This window comes from Hydra vulgaris, chromosome 09 (assembly GCF_038396675.1).
Source record: "Hydra vulgaris chromosome 09, alternate assembly HydraT2T_AEP".
NCBI classification, from domain to species: Eukaryota; Metazoa; Cnidaria; class Hydrozoa; order Anthoathecata; family Hydridae; genus Hydra; species Hydra vulgaris.
Genome location: NC_088928.1, coordinates 4,280,236 through 4,294,102, shown reverse-complemented (window position 1 = coordinate 4,294,102; position 13,867 = coordinate 4,280,236). Strand labels below are relative to the sequence as shown.

Here is a 13,867-nt window from a genome sequence, read left to right as displayed (position 1 = left end):
GAATAAAGTTATTATTATTACTATTTTTTAAGTTAATGATAATAATATAGTTATTTGGTGTCACTCTGCATAAGTGACTCCTTCCTTGTCAATCATTTATTTATATTTATTCTTAATAATGATATTTTGGTTTTATTATTTATAATATCATAGAAATTCTTATTCTTATTATTATTATTGTTATTATTAATATATTATTGTAATTAGATGATTGTAAAGTTTGAGGAAAATAAATGTCGTTGTCGTTGTTGTCAGAAGAATTTTATTTAAGTTTGATCTCAGTTGTTTGCATATTATCTATCAAAAAAATTGACGAGCAAAATATTTGAACCAAATACTTAACTGTATATAGTGTACATGTTTGTGATTGGTACAAAATAGAAATTAGCAAAAACATTTGAGAAATATTTCTAAAGGCGGATTTTTCTAACAATATTTTAAGCCGGGCGAATTTTAATTAGGTTGGTTGCATATAATCTCTCTGTTGTTTGCATATAGCCTATCAAAAAAATTGACGAACGAAAAATTTAAATTGAATACATCACCTTTACATTGTGTTCTATTTTAATGTTGGTGAATTGTACATGTTAGAAATCACGTAGATGCGTATTGAAAGTCACGCGCTATTTTATTGTTTAAACTAGGGTTAGGACTATTGTAATTGTAATTGTAAAAATACAATTACACATTACAATACAATAATATTATATTGTTATATTACAGAAACAATAAAAAAATTTTATTTTGGTATTGTATTGCTGTGATGAAAAACAATTACAATAATTATTGTATTGCTTTTTTTCTAACAATACAATAAAATTAAAGAACTATTGTATTGTTTTAATGAAATAAAATTACAATAACTATTGTATATTGTAGTGTATTACTTTACATTTAAGTAGAAAAGCTAACGTATTTTAACGTATTTATATTCATCTCTGACGAACTTACTATTATTTTTGCTATTTTTTATTTACGGATTTGCAATATATTGCAAATTTTATTTTTTACATATTTAGATTTCGCATCACCTATCTTGTTATGTATTTCTAAGCTCTAAATGGCCGCAAAATATTGCCTGTCTGATGATAGCCTTACTTTTATGAAAAATAACATTCATAAATTATTTTATTCAGCCCTTGAATACTCTTCTTGACATTTTGTATCAAAATATGATAGGATATTTCCTAACAGTTTTAGTCAGTTAAATTAAAAATTTGCATGAAAAATAAAATCTCACTTTTTAAATAAACCTTTTGACAGTTTTATAATTTTTTTTAAATTTTTAATTAAATTTTTTTAATTTAAATTTTCAAATTAAAGTAAAATCAAGAATCAAATTAAAAGAATTAAAAAGATAAATTTGTTACAGCAAGCAACAAACCCTCTAACAAACTGCATTTACCTCATTCAATTTGTAAATTCCACTGAATTATAACTTTGCTGCTGTTGTGATGTATATACACTGCTGGGTCCAAACAACTTCGTAGTGGAGTTACTATATTACCTGCGTCTGAGAAAACTCATTCTGATGCTGCAGAAGATGCTAGGACGGAAAGCACGAGCAGCTGTAGACAAAAGTGGAAATCGAAATTCATTTTGTTTTCACCAGCAAAGGACATCAGTATCTTTTGGCACTTTGACTTTTGGAAAAGCTTACCACTCCATTAAAAAAGAGGTTTCTCTTCAGCTCCAACCATTGGGTCTGTTGCTTTTTTTTCACCTCTGCAGGCTTCATAAAGGGGATCGTTTTCACGGGAAAACTCCTCAAAAACCTCTGGGCGTGTTGCAGAGGTCCATTCTTTGTTGGAAGAATGTTTATTGATAATTTCTCGTTTGATCTTTTCGAATAATGCCGGGGAGAATCGACGTAGAGCCACACCACGGTAACGTGGATCTAAAATGTTGGCTTCAGCAAAAGCTTTCTCATCGCAGCCATGATTCTCAAACTTTTCTTCAAGCTTGGAAAAAACAACTGCACAGTAGTTCTTCTGTGTTTTCTTCTGTCGTGCTGTCAGAGAAGATTTTTTGCAAGTTGAACACTTTGGGAATGACTTCATGAATTGATGGTATGTCTTCAACAGACAAGGTGTTGATTGCGTCATTAAGCCTTTTCATCAAGGGCAAAACTTTGTGCCAGATTTCAAAAATGGATTCATCAGGAATTTCTCTCCACAAGGTATTCTGCTTGTCAGGGAATTCATTTTTCTTTCCTTTTCTTTGTATGTACAGAAGAATAGGCTTCGCATCTAAAATTGACTTCAACCAAAAAAACATACTATTCCGGCGTGTCTTGACAAAGCTTTGAATTTTATGGAGTGATCCTTTAAACAAATTTTTTTGTTTCAAGTGCGCTGCAGTGCCCTCCATTTGGCCTGCAATTTTGGGTGAGTTTCGAAGCAAAGAGGAAAACGCTTTTGTTTTTTTAACCAAGAACTGGCTTTAAGCCCAGCCAAGCAGACCAGATTTAACCGATGGTTGACACAGGAAACTGATGAGACTGATGATGAGTTTTTTGAAAAAGCCTTCACATTGACGGCAGCAGCATCATGGGTGAGAAAAATTTCACAACCATTGGGCAATTGACTTTGTAAATCCTGAGTTAAACTAGAAGAATAAAATCATAACATTGTGAAAATAATTAAACACAAAAATGTTAAAGGCACATTGATGCAGTAGCGGAGCGCAAACGATTAAAGAGGCGCCAAAAAAATGCTCGACTTTTTATAAAAAACTTTTTTCTGAAAAAAATTTATTTTTTGTTATAAAAAGGCCTTTTTTTGCTATTTTGGACACGGGCGCTAATGACCCTCGCTATGCCACTGCATTGTGAATACCAAAGTCTATATATCCTACTATAACTATAGTTTCGATCAACATTAAAAGTTATCAAACAACTTTTTTTTATTGGAATTTGACAGAAAATCTACTAATACAGTTAAGTCTCCCAATTGTTTAGTTAATTATAATTTACTTGAAAGAAATCAAAAAAAAAATAAATATATTTTTTACTGATATAACCAATATCATTCAAATATTGCCTATTGCATTAAGTACTTACTCTGAGAAGATTTTTTGGTAAGTTTTCAGCAGTCTGTGGGACATCAGTTGGCACACAACACCACAAAAATCTCCGTATTTGGTAGTTGTTGTTGATGTAATGGACTGTGATGGAATTATACTTGTCACATGCTGGAGAGGACCATCCATTAGTGGTGAAACCAATGCGCATAACCATTTTGATCTGGGAAAAGACAATATCTTTTACAGCTTTTTTGGCAGTCTCATATACAATGGGAAGTTTATTTTGAGCGTAGGTCCTTGCAGAACGAAGTGTGTAAAAATAATTTAAAATATTTTGAATCACTATAACACCTGGCATTTGAAGCTTACTTTACTCGGGTAGTTGTTAGCATAAATATTGGAATAGAACTCTAAGATACCTGTGGAAAAATTTCTTGAAACATTTATGAATCGATGGGAGTTCTATAAAGTGAAATGAAACATTTGAGTTTGCAAGACCTAGACACACTTCATAGTAAAATCTTAATTGCATAGGATCTTGCGACTTCAGCTTCAGAAAGTGTGTTGGCTTTCTGAATTTCCCGCGCAGTTGAAAGTAACTACCAGCTCCAGTTCCTAGATATATTTTTAATTGCTGTTATCACAAGAGCTTCAACTACTAAAAGCAGTTTTGCAAGTTTTCAGAATCATTAAGTATTAAAAAATGATTACCTCCTATTGATGCCAAAAACTCAAGTTTTTCCCTAGAAGTGGCTTGTTGAGACTTTATTTCTTCCTCCTGCCGCAAAACTTCATTATACACAGTTTTGTGTTTGCGCTTGAGGTGTGACTTCATACCAGTTGCAGAAGCATTTGGTCTAGCGATTCTGTTAGAGATGACATTTGGACATAACTTGTACTTGACTTGTGAAACATTTTTTGAAGTCGGTTCAACATCTTCAAATTTATTCCACCAGAGTTTTTGCTTTTTGCGACCAGGTGGGAGTCTAGTTTCTGCAAATTTAAAAGAAATCATTTACAAACTCAAAAAGTAACAATACCAAATTTATAGCAAGTATTACTTAGTATTACTTTAGGATCCCCATTTTACAATCTTATAATATAACTTAAAGATGAACAAAACAATTTTAATTACTGCTTGGAGCTTATTTAAAAAAATTACTCTGGGTTATAAATCATATTTATTCAAAAAAAGAGAAAAAAATAAATAAAAAAATTATACCTGCCATTTTGTGGTTCAACCTTTGATTCTAAGGCAAAAAATGAGTCTAATACTAGATGTAAAATTTAAGAGTGAAAATAAATTTAAATTGCAAACATTTTTTTGCTGGTTTTTTACATTTTTACGTTTACAAACTTAAAGTGTGTAATTGCAAAAATTGTTTGACACTACTTTTTTGAGAAAAAAATTGAGCCACGCAATTTTTGTGAAAAAACACAAACTTTAAGTACTCTCTTAAAATTTGCGCTTTTGAAATTTAAGGCTCGACACTGTGAAGAAACATTTCCTTCACAAGCTAAAAAAAAAATGTATCATGAAACTTATATTTTTATTGCATTTGAATATTATCTTTCAAAAATTGAAATTTTCTTTTGACTTAGGCAACTCAGAAAGTTTAACTGATCACGCTTTAATATTGAGACGCTTTAATATTGACACACTTTAATATTGACACGTTTTAATATTGTCTTGACACGGAATCCCGTGTCAATTCTTCCGCGAAAGAATTATTTATTACGTAATAAAAAACCGTGACTATAAAACTGTTAAAAAACCTAATTTCTACTAGTCGGCTGCACAGTGGGCCAGAATGCACTTTTACTGGACAAAAATCATAACTAATTTAATATTAGAGCTATATTCACTAAAATTAGTATGAGTACTAATATGATGTCTGCGCTTTTTATGAAGGTAATATTTTTTTATTTCGTTGGTATGGATACCTTTATTTTGCTTAGCAACAACCTACTTCTGTTACCTGCAGATATTTTATAAGTGCTATATTCACTAAATTTGGCATGAGGACCAATATGAGATCACACTTCTTACAAAAGTGATAATATTTTAACTTTAGTTGCTATTGATACAAATATTGCTTAGCCACCGGATACTTTCCATAGTTACAAAGTGGTAAATTGATATTTAAATATTTTATCGGATATTTGACCCACCTATATTGAATAACAATTGAGTATTTAGTTAATAATGTTTTAAGAATAGTAAAAGCAAAAAATAGTGCAAGAAAACATTGTCAATTTTAAATTACATCGAAAAATTATAAAGCAATAATATCGCTTGAAGATTGTTTAAGTAATTGTAAAACATCTGAAGGAAATGCTTTATGATTTGTTTGGTGTGATGTTGATTTATGCAGTGATGAAATAACAGAATCACTAGAAACTAGGAGTCTATTGATAAGATCAGTATTTGTTGCTCTTCTGGATGTTTTTCGGCTGAAATTTTCGCGATAAGATTTAAAGTCTTTATTTCTAGCCTCTTGAGCTTCCTCTGACATAAGTCCGATGGGTAATGTAAGGCTTTTAATTATGTCATGTCCATGTATCAATACTTTGTGAACTGATTGAGCCATGTAATACCATGGATAAAGGGACACATATAGTCTAAAAGTGTCAAAACAATAATCCTTGAACTTTAAGCAGTCTATTTCATATCCTGAAGAGAGCGTTACCAAGATAATGTAAAATCTGAATATAAGGTTTTGGTCAATACCCAGAATTTCAGCTGTTTGTTCATATGCTGCAAAAGCACGCCTTGAGGTATTGCCATCATTACTTGTTCCAGAACCACCACTTTTAGGGAAATCAACAACAAGTCCCATTTTGTTCATAAAATCAGTCTGAATCTTTTGTTTAGCTACAGATGCCTTTTCTTTGTGTTCTTTAGATCTTGCTTGCCACTTTCTTGTTTCTTTTTTATATGCAATGTGCAATAACATCTCAAAAAATCGAATCCATGCATGAAGACTGGAAAGACCATATTTTAACTCTCTGTTAGTATAATCTATATTAAGGATATCAAAGCTATTCATATTTTTTGGAGAGACACCACACACTGAACAGCATTGGTATGAGTTATTTTTTTCAGATAATATTGTTTGAACCTTCCCATCAATCATTGTAAGTTCAATAATACAATTCACTTCAATAGAAGATCCGCAAACCTCTAATAAAATCATACCCAAGCTTTCTATCTCACTTTTAATGTACTGATCTTCTTCAATCACAGATTCCTTGGATTCCATTTTGTATGCAAATCTTATGGGTCTACAATAGGCTGTGGAGGACGACTTTTGATTTCTTCAAATAGGCACCTTTTCGTTGCTGTTGTTAAATCCAGTCAAATCCAATGGGACAAGGCAAGTAATAAATAATGATTCTTCACGCTTTAAATCTCTGTTAATGTCGGGTTCTGATAAAACTTGTTTATAAATGCTTTGGCCAGTAGCACCATCAAAACCAGCCTTACACGTTAGTGTCATTGTTTTTATTGCTTTGTCGTTCAATATCAAGTGCCTTAGCACAGGTTCCTGAACTGCACAGATTCTTTGCAAAGTATGAGTCATTAAATCTTTTAAAGGAACTGAAGCTGAATAGTCCTCCACTGTTATGTTTGCAGGATAACATTTCAATTTTGCATCTCTGACATCATTGTAAGAGGGGTAGATGTTATATTCTTTCTCCAAGGCTCCGCTTCTAATCAATTGATAGGAAGCTTTTGTCAGACTTGCATCAATTATTAAAGCCAGTGCTTCGTCTGCTGAATATTTAGTTGCTTTATCTGTATTCAGGGCCGTCTTAAGGCCATCGGGGGCCCTAGGCTAGACTTAATTTGGGGGCCCCCTTTTTCCTTAGTAAAAAAATTAAATCAAATACTAAAATAGGAAACATTTATTAAAGCAATGATAAAATTTACATGTGACGTTTACGTGATTTTTTTCTTGAAAATTCTTTAATAATATCATCAAAATCAATGGTTAAAAGAACATCTGATTCAATTGACATTAACGACAAACAGTTCAATCTTTCTTGCAGCATGGTTGAGCGGAGTTCATTTTTTATAAGTTTTAGTTTTGAAAATGATCGCTCGCCAGTGCAATTTGAGACCATCATTGACAGAAAAATTCTAAGGGAAATTTCAATATTTGGAAAAGTTGATTCCAAGTGGTCTCTTTTTAATGTTGAGTAAAATTCTGTAAATGAATGTTCATCTTTTGAAATATAATATTTAAATTGCTGGCACTCAAAAAAAAGTTCATTTTCATTTATGTCCTTCTTATAAATTTGTGCTAGGTTTGAACAATGGTCTTTTAGTTCAACATTGGCAATTGTTTGAATGTTTACTAGAAATCCGAAATTGTCATTGATCTTCTCATATGCTGATGTTCTTTTTTCTAAATTTGATGTTAGTGAATCAATAACAGGAAGGTATGTTTCAATTTTGAATTTATAACTTCCCTGAAATTCCAATTCTTCAGCCTCACCATCAAAGAAGACCATACGTCGGCTTCTTTTTTTTGTTCTTTTTGAAGAATCTCTGTAGTCAGTGTTTGGAAGCAAGATTTTGGCTTTTTCCTGGTAATTCTCAAATTGACTCCTCAAATCTTTAATGAAATGCAACAATGACTTTAGAATCCGAACTGCAACATCCAGGTTTAAATTTTCTTACTGTAAAATCTTCGATGTTTCATTAAAATGACAAAGAATATCATTCCAGAAAATTGTCAGAAAAACAATCTCAAAAGTGTTCATTTTCGTGATGAGATTTTGAGCATCATTTTGAGTTTCTTTTGACTGACTTATGTCCTTGATCAAAAATTCAAGTGCTTTTTTAATCTCATCATAACTGTCATGCAGACAAGTCACAGCATCTGCACGCGCTGACCATCGAGTTCCAGAAAGCTGTTTGACAATTTTTTTGCCTTTGCCAACAAAAGACAGAAGCACTTGCCTACGATGAGTTGATGCATAAAAAAAGTTGTAGAGGCATTGAACAAAGTCAAAAAAAATAATTGCTTCTAAACAACATCCAGCTGCACTGTTGCCAACCAGATTTAAAGAATGTCCAGCACAAGGAATAAACAATGCTGATTCACTTTTGTCTTTAATCCTCTTTTGTAGGCCTGAGTACTGTCCTGCCATATTTAATGCATTATCGTATGACTGCCCACGACAGTCAGATATTGAAATTTCATTTTCTTGTAAAAAATTCAAAACCACTGTTTCTAAATGTTCAGCTCCATGCCCGTGAATGGGAACAAATTGCAAAAAACGCTCAACTGGTGCCAAGTCTTTAACATATCGAACTGTAAAAGTTAATTGATCTACATGTGACAAGTCTGGAGTTGAGTCAACGCTGATTGAGTAGTATTTTGCTTTTTTTAATTCAGAAATTATTTCGCTCAAAACTTTATTTCTCATTAGGCATATAAACTCCTCACAGATATTGGCGGAGAGGTATGAAGTATTACCTTTTCCAGAATTTCCATGTTTTTTCATGTGTTCATGTAGGAATGGGTCAAACTGGCTAAGTAACTCAAGAGTTCCTAAATAATTACCATTTTGCTCTGAACCAATGATTTCATTGTTTCCACGAAATGGCAATCCTCTTGATGACAAGAACTTTACAACTGCAACAATTCTTTTCAGCACATTTTGCCAGTACAATTGTTCGTTATGTAACTGTTTTAATAATACAGAGTCAAGCTGGCCGCTTTCTCTCTGCCGACTGGAGTAAGTAAGCATATTTTTGTGATGTTCAGAACCATTCTCGTGTCCAGATATACATTTTAAGGCATTTTTCCAGTCATCAAATCCAGTTGTGGAAAAATTAGAGTGTTTGCTGGAGAATAAGGTACAAGCAAAGCAAAAAACAGAACCTGTTGAAGGTGAGTATAATAGCCATTCACGATTGACAAATTCGCCATTGTGTAGTTCACGTCTAAAGCAAGATTTTGATAAGTACCTTTTTTGTCCGCAACTCAACCATTCCGAATTTTTGAAGCTCCCATCATTGTTCTGGCACATGGACGGGCCATTAGAAATCCAAAATGATTGAGCTTCTTGGGATAACTGATGCCACAATGCTGGGTCAGTTTTTTGAGTAGTTTTTGTTGTTGCGTTTGGATAAGTTTTAATTTGATTTGATTCTGGCTCCTGTGCTGGTTCTGGCTCCTGTACTGGTTCTGGCACCTGTGCTGGTTCTGGCTCCTGCTCTGGTTCTGGCTCCTGTTCTGGTTCCAGTTCCTGTTGAATTTCTAGAGTTTCATTTGGCAACAAAGCACTATCAATGCTTACGAAATTTGAAGTTGGACAAAGAAATACATCTTCGGACACAACAGGCTTTGACTTTTGTACCAAAAGAAATGATGTCAAAGGAAGATATTTTGAAATGTCTTCTTTTGCTTTAGCGGCTTTTTTCCTCTTTGCAGCACCACTTTGATAAGTCCGATTAGACATGTTAAATGACTTTTTTTCAAAACAGATGTTTTAAGTTGATCACAGCAATTTCAAATTCAATCTAATGGGATATTTTAAGTGCTTGTATTTAACACTTCTTATCGGAAAATTTATGTTTATTTTTGGACGCATGCATGCATTTTTGCTTATAAAGAAAAAAAAATTCCCTAGGAGGCCCCCAAACTGAAAAACTGATACTTTTCTAAAAATAATTAAAAAAAATCTTATCAAGAAAAAAATTATTCCCGAGGGGCCCCCAAACTATGATTTCTTCAAAAAATTTAGAAATATAATTTTTTATTCATATAAATTTGAAAAAAAATCCAGACACATTTTGGGGGCCCCTAAAAATCGGGGGCCCTAGGCTGCAGCCTACCTAGCCTATGCGTTAAGACGGCACTGTCTGTATTTGATATATTTAAAACATTCTTGGCAGCAATAACAACAGATTCATCTCTAAATTTTTTATTAGCAGCAAAAAATAATTCATTGGATGAATGAGATTCAATTAAACAAGATACACGCCGTTTTTTAGTTTTATTAGAACTATTATCAAATGCAACTGGTTTTCGACCACGTCTACTTGCAGTTGGTTCATTGTCTTTTTTTCTGACAATTAGATATTCATTAAGCCAGTTCACAAACTTCTTTTCAAAATTTTTCACAGTATAGTTTGCAGATTTCCACTTTTTTTTATACAAGTAAACAAATCGTTGAACAGCATGTCTAAAATCAACGTCTTTAAAATCAGCAAATTTCGGCTGAATAAATTTTAATATATCTTCAGTAATATTTTGTTTTGAAATACTAAGATTGTTTTTTTGGAGAAAATTATGAATGTCTAAGTTTAACAAAACCATATCTAAATGATTATTGTAACAAGTATTTTGTATTTAAAAGTAAAATGTTATAATATATATGCCGCCTGGACTACTAATACTTGTTAGTAATTAAGTTACTACAAGTGTTAGTAATTAAAATTAAAAGTAATTAAATTACTGTCAGTGTTAGTAATTAAATTACTAACAACTACCGAAAATATGTTGTTGCTATGTTATGCAAAGTAAGGTATCCATAGTAACCAAAAAAAGTTAACCTCATAAGAATTCTGAATCTCTTTTTAATACATACCCCCAATATTGTGTATTTAGCGCAAGTAAAATACTGTTAAAACAACGTTAATGTAAAAATGAGTTGTTGCTATGCAAAATTTAGTACCATAGCAACCAAGTTAAAACATACATAAAATCTGAACGGGGATTTAAGGGGACGAGCAATCAATTAAAACTCGATTGAAGCATCATATAGCTCAAATAAATATAAGACAACACATGGCAAATTGTGGTAATTATTAGTTATTGTGCGGCAAAAAATAAGTTTCTTAAGAAATTTTTTTTTTAATCTGTGATTTTCAAAGTATAACTGAGAAAACATGCTATGACAAATTTATTTCACACATTGGTTTTTCTTATCTTTAAATACTCTAGAATAACATGTACTAATTTTTTGTTTCAAAAACGTAGATGTAATTGAAATATAACACAACGTTGATGTCACCGTTAATTACTTATTTATAATTTTTTTATTTTATCTCAATATTCAAATGCTTAGAGTCCTGGTAACTAAGGGATTTAATATAAATAAATTATCAATAGATTTCTCCTAATATATGTAGATACTAAAATTAAATAGGTTTTCAAGATTAGACAACTAAATTTTTTCATATCAAAGTTTAAAATTTTAGTTAATTAAACGTTTGTTATGTAAATACTAAGTATATAGCAATTCAACATAAAATATTTTTTGAATCGGGTAAAATCGGTTGTACCCGAGAATTAACCACAAAAAATTTAAAAAGATTTTATTTAATAATATATTATATAAATTGCAACTAATATAGTTAATGAAATTCTATAGAAGTTTTGGTATAATCTTTTTACAATACAAGACTTTACTTATAAATAGTTTTATTAGAAATTTTCCGAATTTTAAATTGTTAATTCAAGATAATTTCGTAGTATAAATAAGATTTTTAGTTTCCGCTCATTGTGGTATTTTATTGGTACTATTACGTAAGGCATACGTTCGCAAATGTTCTTTTGATAATTAATCCGTACCAAATAAAAAGAGTGTAGTTTTTAATTTATTTATTTTGTTTGCAGATTAAAATATTCGAAGATAGCAAGCGCTACTCTTCATGCAACACAAACTTTATGACCACTCGAAATGTTAAAAGTGCACAGAACAAAGAAGTTGTTAGTGTTTAAATTAAAGAGGATAAAGGTTTTACTGTTGTTATCTCTACTATGAACAGTAATCGTAGTCGTATGTGGAATTTTTTAGAGTTGTATGCTCCATACATGAGCCAAAGTGGTATAAAACGCTGCAGAAACTTATTTTTTGATCTTTTTGACTACGTTGGTAATGCTATGGTGGTTCTCAGTTCTTCAGGAAAAGCTAGTAGCTAAAACAGTTGAAAAAAATCCAGCAATTGTTGATTGTGTTTGTACTTTAATGTCATGTTCTAGAAGGTGTATTGAAAATTGCGATTGCAGGTGTTGGAGCTATGTTGGCTGGAAAGACGTTTACACACAGTATTAGAGTATTACGTATGATCGTGGAAGAACTAATTTCACTTTTGTTCTCTAAAGACATAAGTGATTTTGATTCTTTAAAGATTCATCTGAAAAAAGCAGCAAGTAAGAGCATGAAAACATTGCATCGACTGTTTCATAAAGTCAGTTTTCATTGTGTTAACCCAGTAGGCACGGGACCTAAAGAAGACGTCCATTAGGAAAAAAATTTTACTTAAAAAGAACAATGAGAAAAAAACAATAGGAAAAAAACAAGAACAATAAGAAAAAAATTTACTGAAAAAAAACAATGACAATAAATTAAAAAAAAAAAATATAAAAAAGAACAAAAAGAAAAGAAAATTAAAGAAATTCTTGATTGCAAAAGATGTAAACAATGAATAGGAATGGTGTTGTCTAGTTTGTTAAGGAAAATGGTGCAATGGTACCCAAATTGACTGGATAGCTTGTTGTGTATGTACTGTTTGGGTACACGAAGACTGCACATTAAACGATGTTTGCTTTTTATGTGAATAGATTTTATTCAAATACTTAGACTAACATGAAACTTTGCATATGCATTTTTTTTACCAATGAAACAACCTCTCACCACAAATATTTAAGAGATCATTAGACACATAATGTGCTAGTGGCCTTCAAAATTTCTTGTTGTGAAACGTGGTTCTTCTCAAGTTATGAATATTTTCCTTGTAAGTGTCTCGCTTTGCCCCAGGTTACCCTACATAATTCTTCCTAGTATTTTTGAGAAACAAGGAAGAATTAAGATCGGCCTATAGTTTACAACGTTTGAAACATCACCAGATTTAAAAATTGGTACAACTTTTACAATTTTTAAGTTTTTCAGGACAAACGCCATGTTTTAAAGATAGATTAATAATGTGCAATAGTCGAATAGTTATATATTTTATTGGTTTCCCAGACGGCACAACTCGTTTAAAAGTTACGCGTGGTTTCTGTTGCGTGTTTAAAACTCCCGAAAACACTAAGAATAACACGTGTCAAGAATAGAGTTTTGATTCCGTGAAATTAACTATTATATTTTACCAAAAAACCAGTTTGGATATCAAGTTTTTAGTGATGGTTTTTCAGTTACAAAAATGGAGTATTAAATTATCAGAAGTTTTCGCAACGAATGTGAAACCATTACTAAAAGCACGCGATTGTTTAAATTTATTGCATTTTTATTATTCGGAAGGTTTTAGAGTGTGTAACAAGAACATTCAGAAAAACATTTGTCGAGAAAATTGATATGTTAAATATATTCAGTTTTTGTTAAGTATTAGCATGTATATATATATATATATATATATATATATATATATATATATATATATATATATATATATATATATATATATATATATATATATATATATACATATATATATATATATATATATATATACATATAAATATATATATATATATACATATAAATATATATATATATATTTATATGCACATATATATATATATATATATATATATATATATATATATATATATATATATATATATATGTATATATATTTATATGCACACACACATATATAAATATATATATATATATATATATATATATATATATATATATATATATATATATATATATATATATATATATATATACACACACACACACACATATATATAAATATACGCGTGTGTATTTATATGTGTGTGTATATATATATATATATATATATACACACGTGTATCTATATACATACATACTTGTGTATCTATATAATTTATACAATGTATATTTTATA

The 13,867-nt window shown here is 30.7% G+C and overlaps 1 protein-coding gene across 1 annotated transcript; it reads right to left on the bottom strand.

The window, feature by feature from the left end:
- Positions 1-7,707: 7,707 nt before the first annotated feature.
- On the bottom strand, positions 7,708-9,501 carry LOC136085193 (zinc finger MYM-type protein 1-like). The gene has a single exon (XM_065806482.1). The coding sequence runs from the start codon at positions 9,499-9,501 to the stop codon at positions 7,708-7,710; it is 1,794 nt and encodes a 597-aa protein (XP_065662554.1).
- Positions 9,502-13,867: the final 4,366 nt, after the last annotated feature.

Excerpts from the sequence above, each read along its gene's own strand:
- LOC136085193 (XM_065806482.1), bottom strand. The coding sequence starts at position 9,501 with ATGTCTAATCGGACTTATCAAAGTGGTGCTGCAAAGAGGAAAAAAGCC.